At 39.7% G+C, this 14,201-nt stretch overlaps 1 protein-coding gene across 12 annotated transcripts in view; it reads left to right on the forward strand.

Moving 5' to 3' along the window:
• st3gal3b (ST3 beta-galactoside alpha-2,3-sialyltransferase 3b) overlaps positions 1-14,201 on the forward strand; it is a 49,005-nt gene that overhangs the window by 32,044 nt on the left and 2,760 nt on the right. For all 12 annotated transcript variants that reach the window (XM_056744442.1, XM_056744445.1, XM_056744441.1 and 9 more), the window contains 2 exons: positions 8,204-8,350; positions 11,430-11,576. In XM_056744442.1, coding sequence (XP_056600420.1) covers positions 8,204-8,350; positions 11,430-11,576 — 294 coding nt within the window. The remainder of the gene's footprint in view (positions 1-8,203; positions 8,351-11,429; positions 11,577-14,201) is intronic.

A 14,201-nucleotide genomic window follows, 5' to 3' on the forward strand; every position in this document is an offset into this window, starting at 1 on the left:
GTATCGACGGAACAAACTTCTTCCACATCTGTCTACGACAGTGTAACGCGGTTGCTACATCAGTAAAGGCGGTAACAAAGTGTAACACGGATATGACGCCGTTGACAGACGACTAAACGGCCCCAGTCCACTGTTTAGAATGACGATTTTCTCAGGAGTTAAAAGCAGCTGAAAAATATATATAAATTTGGCCTAGTGGTTTTTGGATATTTTACTGCACAAATCTTAGAAACTCTACCTTGAAGTGCCGTACTTTACACATTATTTTGCATGTTTTACAAATTAAAGGTGTAAGAGAATTTTTTTCTGTGGTCATAAAGCCAAATTTGTTTTGAACCCACTAGGTTCCTTTAACAGTAACCACTTAACACACCTCAGATTTGTTAGCCTTGGGCATCTAGCTTTGGTCACCTTTACCATGTTTTAGAGATTTTTTAAATAGATTTAATACCTCGGAGGTGCTTGAAATAAAAAGCAAATGGAGGCAGTCGTCTATTGTATATGATTGATGAATTGAATGAACAAGTCCTGGAGGTTGCGGGGGGCACGCAGATCCCACGTTAATTATTTTCATTCAGAATACCATTTACCAGATAATCCTCTGCTCTCTGTCTGAACGTATTTACCCATCACTTCCTTTTCCAATATGTCCTAATCCCTTATTATTTCAGCCTTACATGGTAAGACCGTGGCTAAAATGTGTCACGTATCAGACACTCCTTCAGGATTCAAGCAGCTCTTGCTTTTGTTTTTTATTGAAGGTGCTTTCCTTGTGGCGGCATGTTGCATAGCGCATCATAGCCTGTTTGTGGTTTTGTCTGTGTTAGTTATATTTGTATGCCAAAATGCAACTGCTGGAGTAAAAACTTTTGTGTGCATGACTATCTGTGTTGATGCCTGCAGAGAGCGTGCCTGTGTTTACTTCACAAATCTCTAGGAAAAGTGACTCACAGTAGACTGTAACACAGACATGGCAGCCGATCAAAGGATCAAAGTTACAAAATCCACCGATTTAATATTTAAAGGTGTACTTTTCTCTAAGCAGGTTTTTAAAGCGTATTTTTTTGTGTTTAGAACTGTTATGTGTGTTGAGTCTTTCTTGACTGTTTTTGGCCCTTTCTAGCACAGTTGTTTTTAGAAACCTTTGTATTTTTTTTGTTTGATGCAGGTGTTGTCTCTCCCTTTGACCTAGTGAGGCATCAAGCCAAGGGTTGATGACGAGGCATGTGGATGTTTGCGTTTGAATGTGCCAAAGTAGTGAAACAGGAGAATTTTGTATTCTGTAACACATGTGCATCTGTAGTACATTGTGGTGATGAAGGCTTACTTTTTTTAGTGGAACAACTCCTACCAGGCTGCACAGTACGCGAGCGGTGTGAACCGGAGAGTCACTAATTCATTGCTGTTGAAACTGTATGAAAAATAATTTCACTCAATACATTTTGTGTTTACGTGTTTATTATTAAAATATATTTGAAAATAACTTCAGTGTAGCTGGAGTAGGAAGAGTAGATCTTCCTATGGAGCCAACTTTGATTGGTGTTAAAGGAAATGGGAAACCTAGAGTGCAGCTGGAGCGATACAGGACATGTAGGATGAGATGGGAAATTGCTTTTCACTAGTATGTCTGACGTGCTTAAGGCAGCATTTTCACTTTTTGTAACTATGCTCATATCAGGTACCCATTGCTTTTTGGCTTTTCATTACAACTGAGAGGTCAGTTGTGCTTTTCTGTCTTATGACGTCTGAAGGTGAGAAGCAAGTCGAAAATGGAGAAAGTCACGGCTCTCATGGCAAAGAGGGGGTCACGACTGGGACAAAGGAGAAGAAAATGAGCAAATAGCTCAGATTCCTATTAACAAAAGAAATGACATTGGAGTATTCAATGCAGTTGGGATTTCTGACTCAGTTGAGAGCAACAAGATCTAGATCTTGTATATTTGACCTGCTCTGGATGAGTGCTCCACAAAACATGCACATTTCTGTAGGGGCCCTCCTAGTAAACTTTCAGAGCTTTATACACAAACTCAAGTTCATATGAATCACACATGGCCCAGGGCTAAATGCTTTAACTAAGTGGAGCCTTTTCTGTCTTATCTGGCTTTTAGCTTTAGCTCTATGTACAGTAGCTGTGGTGGTATACATTTGCATATTGATATTTAAGCAGATTTGTCACCCTGTCTGATACGTTTATAGGCATTCTGAACATGGCAACAGGGGAAGCGACATCTGTCTGACAGCATGCCTGAGCCTCTTAAGACAGAGCTCTGTCAGCTAGAGCACACATCATAAAAACAGATCATTTCACTTTAACAGCGTGCCTCCCAGGTTTATTGACCTTTTAAATATAATGCTTAAGATAAAACATTTTTTTCAAAATAGCCTTCGATTTTCCTCTGGTTGTTTCTGTACATGCGGTGCCTTGAGAAATTTGTTTAGCGGAAAGGCTTAGAAGGTTATTGAGTAATTGTGTCTCATTCACTCCTCACACGGGCGCATGTATTTGTATGTGAATTATCACAGCGATTGAATTGTGAATTGGCAGTGAATTGGCAAGCGAGTTTGTGTGGCTCATCGTAATGATCAACTTTATTTATGATTCTCCTCAATTATCAGCACAATTTATGGAAGAAATTAAATAAAGAACAAATGTATGTGTAGACATCTGTTTTAAACAAAGAAGAGAACACAAAGAACACTTTGATTATCAGTCACTGACACCCTGTGTCATTATTTTCAGAAGCATGATACTGTTTTCACAACACAAAGGAGCCCTTGGCTAGTTTTATCCTCATGCAAGCACCTGTAGAATTATCTGTTGATATCTTCTGTTCCTGTTTTGCTTGAGTCCATTGCAGTGGCCAGATAAGGTTTCCATGCTCATCATCTTTAAAAGGAAGTCCTGGTTCAGAAGTTTCCCCAGCCTGCCATATATGACCATGTCAGGTGTAAACCTGATCAAAGCAAGCGCCTTACCTTCACTCCCCCTGTAGAGGATTAAGCAATGGATTACACTGCTCCACACAGTTTCACATATGTTAGGAATGCACTTGTTTTAATCTCTAATATATTTAAAGGTATATGGATGTATATTGTATTATTATTTTTTTATTGATCTTCATCTTCGTATTTTCAGTTATACCAGTCGTTAAAGCTCTTGGTCTAAATGTTGTTATTCAGTGCTGCTTGATCTGCAGATCTGCTGTATTTTACTATTTTTGCTTAGTTTTGCCTCCCTTCAAATAAGCCTTTTAATCTCCGAAGCGTTCAACTGGAGATGAGGTGGCCAGATTCCTCCTTATTGCAAATTGAAAGCATTCTTGATAACTAAGCTTGCTTTTCATATATGTTGTTTTTCTTGTCATTCAAGCCATAAGTTGAGCATATGGTAGGAATCATGTGTTTACACTGATGACAAAGGCGAACGAAGCGAATACCTTTCACACGGTTTCATACTTCATTGGAAATGACAGCAGCTCCCTCACACCTGACCTCTTAAATACACTAGACTGCAGGTGACTAGTGAATAAGCATACCTGTAGGGCCCTATGATTTGGCCTAAAATCAAAATCTTGATTAATTGAACTTTTTCTCTCGATTACGATTATTGAACGATTATTACTATTAAACATTTTTTATAGAGAATTTTTCTCAGTTTTTTTACTGAAGTTCACTGACGTAGTTCACTGACATGGTTTGTACGGTAAAAATTTTTTTTCTAATTAAACATTTCTTATCTCATATTATTTTAAAATAGTCAAAGGAAATACAAACTATTAATGGTTATTTATTGAACATTTTGAACAATACACATCTTTGTGTCATTTTTTGGAAACATTGCCTTTGCTGCAGCTGAAGACAGGAGAACAAATGCAACACAAATCAGCAAATCATCTGTTTGCATGTGCCGTGAGAAATCGGGTGTACTTTAAGACACTGGAGACACGTCCTGCAGTCATAAGACCTATTGCATGAAAGAAACAGACGGAGTTGAGTTTTTATCGTTGAACGGAGCTTAAAACTCACCAGTCTGTCTAAAGAAATATAAAGTGAAGGTGTTTCAGTAGATCTATATTTCCCCCAGTATGCACATTTTTGGACTAAAAGTCCTGTGATCACTTAATAGGAGCAAAAACGGTAGGAAGAATATTTCTCAACTGTACCTGTCTACCATGCATATATCTGAATCAGATAATTTAAAAGTAGACATTTTAAGCTTTCTTTAGACATGCGTTTAATGTTTGTGTGATTACAACGTTTTGTTGTTTTTGTGAGTGTACGCACATAAAAGTAGACCACTTTTACTTTCTTACATATATGTGTACGCCCCAAAATAATGCAGCATTTTAAGTCTCTTTTGCTCTGATTAGAGAAAGGTGAGGCAGGGGCAACCATCGACAAGGATGTTAAAGGGAAAGTAATCAAAATAACCGACATGGGGAAATTGCATCGATTAGAGGTCCTGAATGTTGGTTTCGGTTACTTTTCGATTAATCAGCCAGCCCTAATACCCGCCAAAATCCTTGAGACCCGTGATCGAGTGGGGGGTGTTCGTTGGGGGGTGTTGTCCAAATCTTTTATGTTTGCTGGGGGGGATTGTGCAGGGGAAATCTTTTAATTACTTTATATCTAACATAACATCATTTTCTTAAATGTAAATCAATTTATTTATTTAGAAGACAACGAATCCTTGAATTGTATATTTGTAAGGTATCATTTTAATTTAATATTTAAAGTTAGTCAGAAATCTCAACGTCAGACATGAAATACATCTAAACACGCTTTTAGTTCGACCCTTCACACGTCAAATAGTTTTCGTTAAACTTTCCTCCTGCATTTGGCAAACACAATTTTAAATGCACACCACATCCACTGGTGTAAATACAACATTTTGGTGTCATTTTCCAGGAAACCTTTCCAAATTTTATAAAGCACTGCTGAAGGGGATAAACATTATTGTATGTGTTGTCAGATCAATGAAAAAGACACAAAAATAAAGGTGCTTTTTCTTCTTTTGCTAAAGTCGGTTTTTGAAAGTGTATTACACTGAGCCTGAGGGGCCCAGGAACCTGCTGACAATTGTTCTTGATTCCAACAGGTCTCAACAAATTAAGGGCAATATTTTTTGGGGGCCTGAATTTGGCATACATAATATTAAACAGACCCCATAACCACAGTGGTATACTGGAAATGGAATATTTTTGTGTAATTTCACAGTAAACCTCTCAAAAGTGCATGAACAAAAAAGGCAAAAATGGTATTGAAGGTGCTAGTGGTGAACACAAACATACTACATGTGTTTTGGTCTGCCTCCCCTGTTGCGCATTGTGCCACTTCGCCACCGTTTGATTTTGCCTACTAATGGCGCCTCAGCCTGTGAGGGCAAATGCACAGTAGCTCAAGCCATAGATCCACCCCCTGTTAACACGAAAGCATTCCGGTTCCCGTGGGTCTTGGAGTTTCAAAGGAGAAATAGCTGAAATACGGGAGTTTCACAGGAAAAATAACAAAACGGGAGGGTGGCGGGAGATGGGTGTGAAAAATGGGAGACTCTCTTCCAAAACGGGAGTGTTGACAGGTATGTGAATAAGTGTGAATGACATTGCTCCTAAATGTAAAGACAGAACATTTTACATTTGAAATATTCATGGACGCACTACAACTCTATATTTAAGTTCAGCACCTCTGTTTACATTTTTTATAGCATCACTTACTTTCTGTTTTAACATTTGCCATAAATGTTTTGGCTCTACTCATCTGTTTTGTAAATTTTATTAACCTAAAACGTATTCTACTATGCATGTTCCCAGGAAGATTTTTTCACATGGTACATCTGCAGTCAGGAGCAGGTTTTCCAAGTTGCTGCTCACCCTGACCTCTTGTTTCCAGCACCTTATGGGGGAAGAGGCCAGCGATGTGGCCTGTGACTTTTATGAAGTGATTTAACACTTGGCGGCCATGCTGGAAGCTTGTTAAGGGCGTGCTGGAGCTACGGTTGGGAATTGAGAGACCTCTCTCACCTGCTGCTTTATTGGATGGATCAGTTACAAGGGTTGTCCTGTTTGACAAGAGTGTGGTGGCTGTTAAAGTTACTGCGCCACAGACGGCTTGTGGTTTTGAGGCCTTGGAGAGGTGATCAGTCAGGGTATCTCTTACTTACTCTTTCTCTCTAAGCGTTGTGTGTCACCTGGCTGTGATTCCCGGGAGGAAGTAAAGCCATCCAGAACCAATGGAGAAAACATCAACAATTGAACTATGTTTAGAATGGCCTTGTCTAACTTTGGTGGAGCCATAATGCAATCCAGAGTAAGGCCTGTTCACACCAGGAGGATAACAAAAAAGGATACGTTTTAAGAATCATCCTACATTTAAAATAATAATAATGTAATCCTACATTTGTGTACATTTTTACAGTTATCTTTATAGTTACCATCTTGAGATGAATGCGCCTTAAAGGGATAGTTCACCCAAAAATTAAAATTCTCTCACCCACTTGACATTTCAAACATATATGACTTTCCATTTTCTGCAGAGCCCAAAAGAAGATACTTCGAAGAATGTTGGAAACCCAACAACCCATTGACTTTAATTGGTTTTGTGTCTGTATAATAGAAATGAATGGGTACCGCCATTATTCGGTTACCAATATTCTTCAAAATATCTTATGTGCTCTACATACAAGAAAATGATGACAGAATGTTTTGGGGGGGATTTAACTTCTACTTTAAGACAAGAGTTTTGTTCTAATTTGTTTGGGCATTTTAATCACATCCCTAACCATTAGTGGTAGCATCTGTTTGCACTACAGTGGCCTTGATATTAGATGACTAAAATGTGCTCTCTGAATTTGGCTTGTATTTAGTCATAAAACAAGCAAATCAATGTAGAATTAATAATTATTTATTGTTACTTGAAGGTGCACCTTACCTTGTCTAACCACATACTACCATCATATACATTCAAGGTGATTCAAGTCATCTAGTGGATCAGTCTTTCATTAGCATCATTAACATAATTATTTGCCATTGGGCTGTAGTTTGTCTCACTCTTTCCAGGTAATTTAAGTAAATCCCGTATGCCTTATAGATGTTAACTGTACTTTGAGAACTGCCTGGTCCAGAGAAGGGAATGCACTGGGCTACAGTCATCCACACTTCTGCGACGTGACTATAAAAGAATCAATCAAGGACTTCCTGTTTTATTTTGTCTTCAAACAACCCATCACTCTTTTATACCAAACACACGCAGAGTCAGATTTCAGATGCCAGTGCATTCTCAGAGTGTTTACTTGTTCTCTTAAATAGAGCTTGTGAATCATGTGTTGCATCGTTGAAGGCTTTGCCTTTGCAAGGGATGTACGGCGAATACTGTAGAAAACAAAAAAGTGTGTACAGTGTGTCAGCGGCTTGCTAAATGCATATCGTTGTGGTGCAAGATGTGAAATTCTGATATGTTGTTGTTGAATTTTCTCCCGTTTACACCTGCTTGTGGTTGCAGCATTCCCCAGACTTTCTGTTTCTGTTAAGTGAAAACACACCGTTGACAGGAGGGATGATGTTTTCTTGCCACGGCTTGTTGTGAGCGCGGGGCCCTCCGAAGTTGGTTCAAAGCTATTCGACCAGCTTCAATGGCTGCTCCTATTGTTGGGCTATATCAAAGGCACAGTCTGCTTATTTGAACAGGTGACTCCCATTAAGTGCGATGACCTGGCTGGCATTTTTCCAGCAGAGCTGCCGCGGCTCTGCAGAGCTCGTCTAGTCGGAACGCTAATACCTGGTGATCTCAATGCCAGGTTCCAGATTGAATAATTGCTGAGCTGTGGCGCTCTGCGTGTCTCCTGAGTAATTGGTATGGGAGAAGCTAGGGGGGCTTCGGCTCCCCGAACACTCGTAGAGGTCAGGATTTCATTTGTCCACTTCCTGTGGGCTTGTCCAACTTGGACGTCTTACTTCACATTTAATGAAAGCAGTCTGCACTTGCACCCCTGGTTATTTTCCTCATTGCTATCAGTATGCAGTTATGGCACCTTATAGGTTTTGTGCCTGAGCTCATGATTATGGAAAACGTTATGTCTTCACGTGTGGGATTTGTACATATGAAAACATTTGAAGCATTTTTCATGACGGGTCACTTTTAATGAGTTGAATGGGCCAAGTGGTGTTCACTGATGTGATGACTTTTTTCTTTTTTGCTTCATCTTCAGCAAGGTACGGAGGGCTTTTGGAAGTCTGTAGCGCAGAAAGTGCCCAGGGAACCCTCGGAGATACGGATCCTCAACCCTTACTTCATACAAGAGGCTGCCTTCCAGTTTATTGGCCTTCCACTAAACAATGGCCTCATGGGTAAAGGGGTAAGCATCATGGTCGTTTTTACGCCTGCGTCTTTTTCAGGTGGCATGTCTTGCTGTTTTTATTGTATGCTGCAGAAGAATTCAATCCTGCTATGACCAGTAGCTCTTCAAAAGGGAAATGTTGGACTGCTCGGATTTCTCAAAAAAAAAGGCAGGCGGTGCCTTTAGTCAATTTTATGTAAATTGGGGTCACAGGAAGCCTTAGGCACGTGTTTCCTCAATTAGCCTGTAATTACCATAAAGATCACCATAGGTCAAAGGCAGCATGACTAATCCAATGGGTGGGGAAGCTTATACCATTTGTTTTGGTCAAACCTTGAAAGCTGTTTTAATACCTTCAAATTGGAAAACTCAGTTGACAGCCACAGTTTAATCAAATGAATTATGTGGTTACATGCAGATTAGTTTAATTGATTGCAATTTGGATAGACAATATGAATATTGTAGGACTATGTGAATAATGGGGTCATATGGCGCGAATTGACATATTAACAGACTAATATGTTTTTAGAGAATTTTGATGGATGCTGCTGCTCGGTGGAGACCTGTGATACAAGAGCAACCAGCCATCTCCAATATTCCGTTATAAGTTGTAAGGATCCATAAAGGCTTGCTCCACTTTGACTGGTATTCTCATCTGCTTTTAAAGGGGTCATATGGCACGAATACATGTTTTTCTGTGTATTAGACACATAAAATTGCAAAATTGACAGTGTCGTAAACAAAAAATGCATTCTATCTAAATACGAATGCTCGCCCAGACCTGTCTGAAATGCCTCGTGTAAACACCCCCCACAAATCTACGTCAGCTCATGGTTATGATGTGACTAAGACTCCCCAAATGAATACACAAGTTAGGTGGGCTTACCTGTGAGTACGATTGCTTTGGAACCTGATGTTCTATATATGGTAATAGGCGTTACATTTCCGTCAGACGCTTGCAGTATTTGACCATTCACGATGCACTGGTTAACTGGCCAATCATTGCACACCTCGCTTTTCAGACCAATGAGCTTTGTAAAAAAAGTGTTTCAGCGAGGCCTGGCAAAGAGTAGATATAAGCATGCACGGTATGTGGAAAATACAAAGTTTTTGAACCTTAAATCCTGTATACACATTGCATTACATTTAAAACAAACGATAATATTTGTTTTAGCCATGTCATATGACCCCTTTAAGGTTTAGTTGGTTACACAAAATTGTCAGGACATATCACAAAGGCTGTGAAGCATGCAAGATGACATTTCCAGAATTCCACCGGTGAAACGCATCATGAATGTTATGGTCAAGCACCACTAAAATTTGCTATGCGCTCTTTCACCATGCTTAAAAGACCCCCGCCCCATAAGCAAACACGCATCTTATTAAGACCTAGCTAGGGTGTGCCGTAGCCTGTGGGGAGATTTAGTTATCGCAGGCCGACAGGACTGTCATCAAAGAAGTGTATCTGACATGCCTCAGAGAGGCTTTGACAAAAAGTTTTTACCTACCAAGAACTCATAAACATGACATGCCAACTTTCTCTTACATCACAGGAAATTGGACTCTGAAAAGGAACTTGCCAATAGTTTAGTGCGTGATAAATGCTGTAAATGATGCACTTGAAAGGGGCAACAGCCATGATTGGCATGGTGTATGGATTTTCTAAACAGAACAGGAAAAAATCCTAAGAAGTACATTTTAAATCAACATTATTTAACGGAAAAGGTCCAGAAATGTAGCGACATCTAGTGGTGAGGTTGTGAATTGCAACCAATGGCTCACTCCAGTACTCGCCCCTCTCGTTTGAAGCACTACAGTGGCTGACACGGGACTAAGATGTCAGCAAGTTTCCGCTTGCCGAAGAAAATAACTTATTTACGAAAATGCTCTGTAGAGCGGTTTGTCTGTTTAGGGCTACTGTAGAAAGAACATGGCGAATTCCATGCAAGGGGACCCACGGTGTATGTAGATAGAAATAGCTCATTCTAAGGTTATAAAAACATAAGGCTTCATTATGTAAGGTCTGTATACACCTCTGAAGACAGTTATGTATATTACATTGCATTTCTGACAATAGACCCTCCTGAAAATGACAAACGGCACATTTTAAAAAGCTTTAACTGTGGGCATGGAAGCCTTTAAAGCTAACAAGTTGCAAGGATGACCTCTTCTGAACACAACACCAGTTTATAATTGAACCAAGCTATTTATGAAATAAATGTAGACAGGGGCCTGTTTATGAGTTGATCACCTCCTGAAAGCTCAGACCCCCTTTGAATTGACCCCCCAACATGTGCTGTGCATGTGGAGTGGTGCCCGGGCCCCTAAGGTTTGTGTTGGTAGGGGGGCAGCGCGGGAGGGAAGCTGTCCCATACGGTACTGATCAAGGTGGGATATGGTTTGACACATCCTTCCCCTTTGAGCGCTCCAGACACCCACCTGCCTTGTGCGGAGTACACTGGGCCAATCTTCTTACAAATTGTGTGTGTGTGAGTGATCCATTCCCGAGGCCACTGCGAGCTAATGATTTAGAATAGTTGACTCCCTCAGGGAGAGGAGGAAGTGAAGGTCTGCCTCTTGAAATTGGTGAGTCAGGGGTTGGGGGTCTGTGTAAGCCAATTGTTAATCACAGGCAGCTCAGGATGAGTTAACAACTGCAGGGATTGAATTTAGCCAGGGCTGATTTAGCCACATGCGGATTTTAGAGCAGTTATCTAGACCTTGAGGAAGTGCTGCACTTTAATGCAGGACATAGACAATGCTATAAATATATTTGCATGTAGCAACATTACTTATTCTCAGTTTGGTGTTATACTAATCGGTCTTAACACATTATATTCATGAATATGGTCAGGAGTTTGTTTAGAGCTTTGAGAGGTTTTTAACTTGTCACACATGCTGTTACTACATAGACTTGAATGAAAGGAGGGATATCTTTTTTTTTTTACATGACCGCTAAGCCCAGAGCATCCTAGAAAGCACACTAAAATCCTTAGCAGCAACACCCTGGCATTGTGACGGCAACTTTTGCACGTGCAATTACAACTTTGCTCATCGAGAAGTTTAATAATGCTAAACTTTCACTTTTTCTCCACAGAACATTCCAACATTGGGCACCGTCGCCATAACAATGGCCCTACATAATTGTGATGAGGTCGCCGTTGCCGGATTTGGATATGACATGAATACCCCTCATGCACCCTTGCACTACTACGAAACAGTCAAAATGTCTGCTATAAAAGAGGTAAGAGTTTTCTAGATTTATTTGCTTCTGTAAACTCAGCAGATATACAGATCCAGTTAAACAACGGTGGGCTTATGGAAAATTACGATTATGAAGTCATTAACGGCATGTTTTTTGGTTCAGATGAGACGTCATGAAAATAACTCGGTTGTTATGTTTTCTGAATTCCATTCTCCCCCCATTTACAATGGCTGTAAAAGCACACTCATAAAACCGAGCGGTTAACACACACTTAGCTACTGACTGCTCTGGCACTGTGTCCCTGTCAAATCACAGTGAGATACCGTTCATCCCGATCACAGTCACTTTCTACTATCTGTGTTCTCTCCAATTTTAACATGTGCGCTTTGTAAAGCTGGCCGTAAACCAATGAGATTAAAGCTGTGCAGGTGGTTTGCACATGCTGTGCTAGAATGGTGGAGGCTATTTATCTTTGTAGATTTTGAATCCACAGCGTTTATCCTAATTGTGATGTGAGGGATGAATCCAACAGCAAATCCATCAGTACATTAACTCAGAGGCTTCTAGCTGTAAATTCCAGGATTAGGGTAATAGCTTTTTCTTCCAGCGTGTTGGGAAAATGACAATTTGGCATTAAAAGTCTTCTTGTTAGAAAAATAGTTTGCAGGGTATTAAGAGACCCCTGGAATGTCAACACAGGCGAAGATTACAAAATAACTTATGTGTATTAAGTGGGTTGCCTAAACAGTACTAATAAGAGAAATAGCGTGAATCAGCGTTGACCTAAAGGAAGAATAGCACTGCTGTCCATCTAAAACCTTGTATCTCCATATTTCGTGATTTTTTTAAATCATGTATTAGTCACCCTTCATGTTTGTTAATTGGTTTTGCAAATATCTCACCAATATTAAGGTTTTAAAAAGTGCTTGTCAACTTAGACAACACATTATTTGATCAAGGGGTCTCCTTGACCGAATCAGAATTGTCACGTCTTGCCTATAGTTGACTGATAGTCGAATCGCACACTCGTACATGCATGTGGGGACGACCCCAGGTGGTTAAGGGTAAAGCGCAACATTGATGCAACAAAAAACAATAGTGGTGGGTCGTTAACGGCGTTAACGTGAGACTCTTATCGCGCGATAAAAAAAATGTTGCCGTTAATCTATTCTCAAAGTTGGGTTGGGAGCTGGGTCTATACTACGCAAGATATGATGACTTTCACCTTGATATTTTAGCGCGGATGTATACCAGCTTAACTGCACTGTACCGGACGAGAACGAGATTTTTCAACTTGCGTGATTCGCGCAATTCGCGTCATTCGCGCCGCCTCATCATCTCATGACCAGGGCTTCGTTCACGCGATTCGCGCTGCAAGTAGGTCTATCGCCTCTTTGCATTGACTTAACATGTAAATCACTCGCGCTTGACGCGCCATTCGCATTTGGTCTGAACACAACATAACGTTACTGTGAAATTACCGCATCAAACGTGACGTGCTAACATGGATGCAGCTTTGAAGCCGCAGGGTTTGCTTCAGGGAAAATTTATTTTTAAGAAGCTTCCCAATAGAAACATCGACAAGACTAAGGTTGTTTGCACCTTGTGCAATGCGGAATTGGTTTAAAAAAAAAAACTTTCTCTCAACAGGTAGTGGTCTAGCTTTAGTTGAAACCAGTAAATTTCTATTGGCACCTAATGTATTGTGGCTCCTGTATGATCAATCGCTTGTTGCTCCCTAACTCTTTGTAAGTTGCTTTGGATAAATGACTAAATGTAAATGTTCTGTAGGAGCTCTTCCAGTCTCAAGTACCACCTAAAGGCAAAGCATCCCTTAGATAATGCGAAAGTAAACACAAGTACATTTTATTGAACATAATTTATTTTCATCACCAATTATCATAGTAGAACAGCTTTCTCAAGCAGTTTGTGATGCATTTTGGAAACAGGAGATGAGCCCCTGGTCTAATGCGCCACCTGGCTTGAGACACCCGTTCTCAAAGACTTACTTTTAGTCATTATTTGGGTAGCACACATATTCTGAATGCCTTCGGCAGAATTCAAATGAGCCATTTTAATCTAGATTTATTCCAAATTTAATCTAGATTAATCTAGATTAAAAAATAAATAATCTATGAACACCACTAAAAACAATCAAACATTAATTTACAAAATGTTTTTAAAACACAATATACCTTTATAAAAATAAAAAAATTCAAGTCACAATGTGCCAAATAAATGTGTTTAGCAAAAATGTCTGAAATAAAGGGGAACATATATGCAAAACACAAGCCAGAAAAGTAAAATGAATGGGCATTTTCCTTAAACATCACGTATGCCTAACAATGCTGTTTTCAAAACTATGATAATAATTAATAATTTTTTACAAAAATGAATATCAATAAAGTTTCTTTGTTTGCCGCATGTAAAGAAGGAATGCAATAAAGCATTTTACCATTTAAACAGTCAAAAAATCCCTTTCACCTTCTTTCCTGCGCACTCTTTCTCCATCCTCCTGTCACGCACGCTTGCTTTCAGTGCAGAGACTGACAATTTTGGAAAGTTTTAAAAAGTTTTGTTTTATTGTATCATGCAGCGTAAAGTTCAGTCTAAGTAACGAACCACGTAAATTTACAGACAAAGTTTTCATTCATATTTAAGTGC

The sequence above is a fragment of the Triplophysa dalaica genome, chromosome 3 (genome assembly GCF_015846415.1).
Source record: "Triplophysa dalaica isolate WHDGS20190420 chromosome 3, ASM1584641v1, whole genome shotgun sequence".
Lineage (NCBI taxonomy): Eukaryota > Metazoa > Chordata > Actinopteri > Cypriniformes > Nemacheilidae > Triplophysa > Triplophysa dalaica.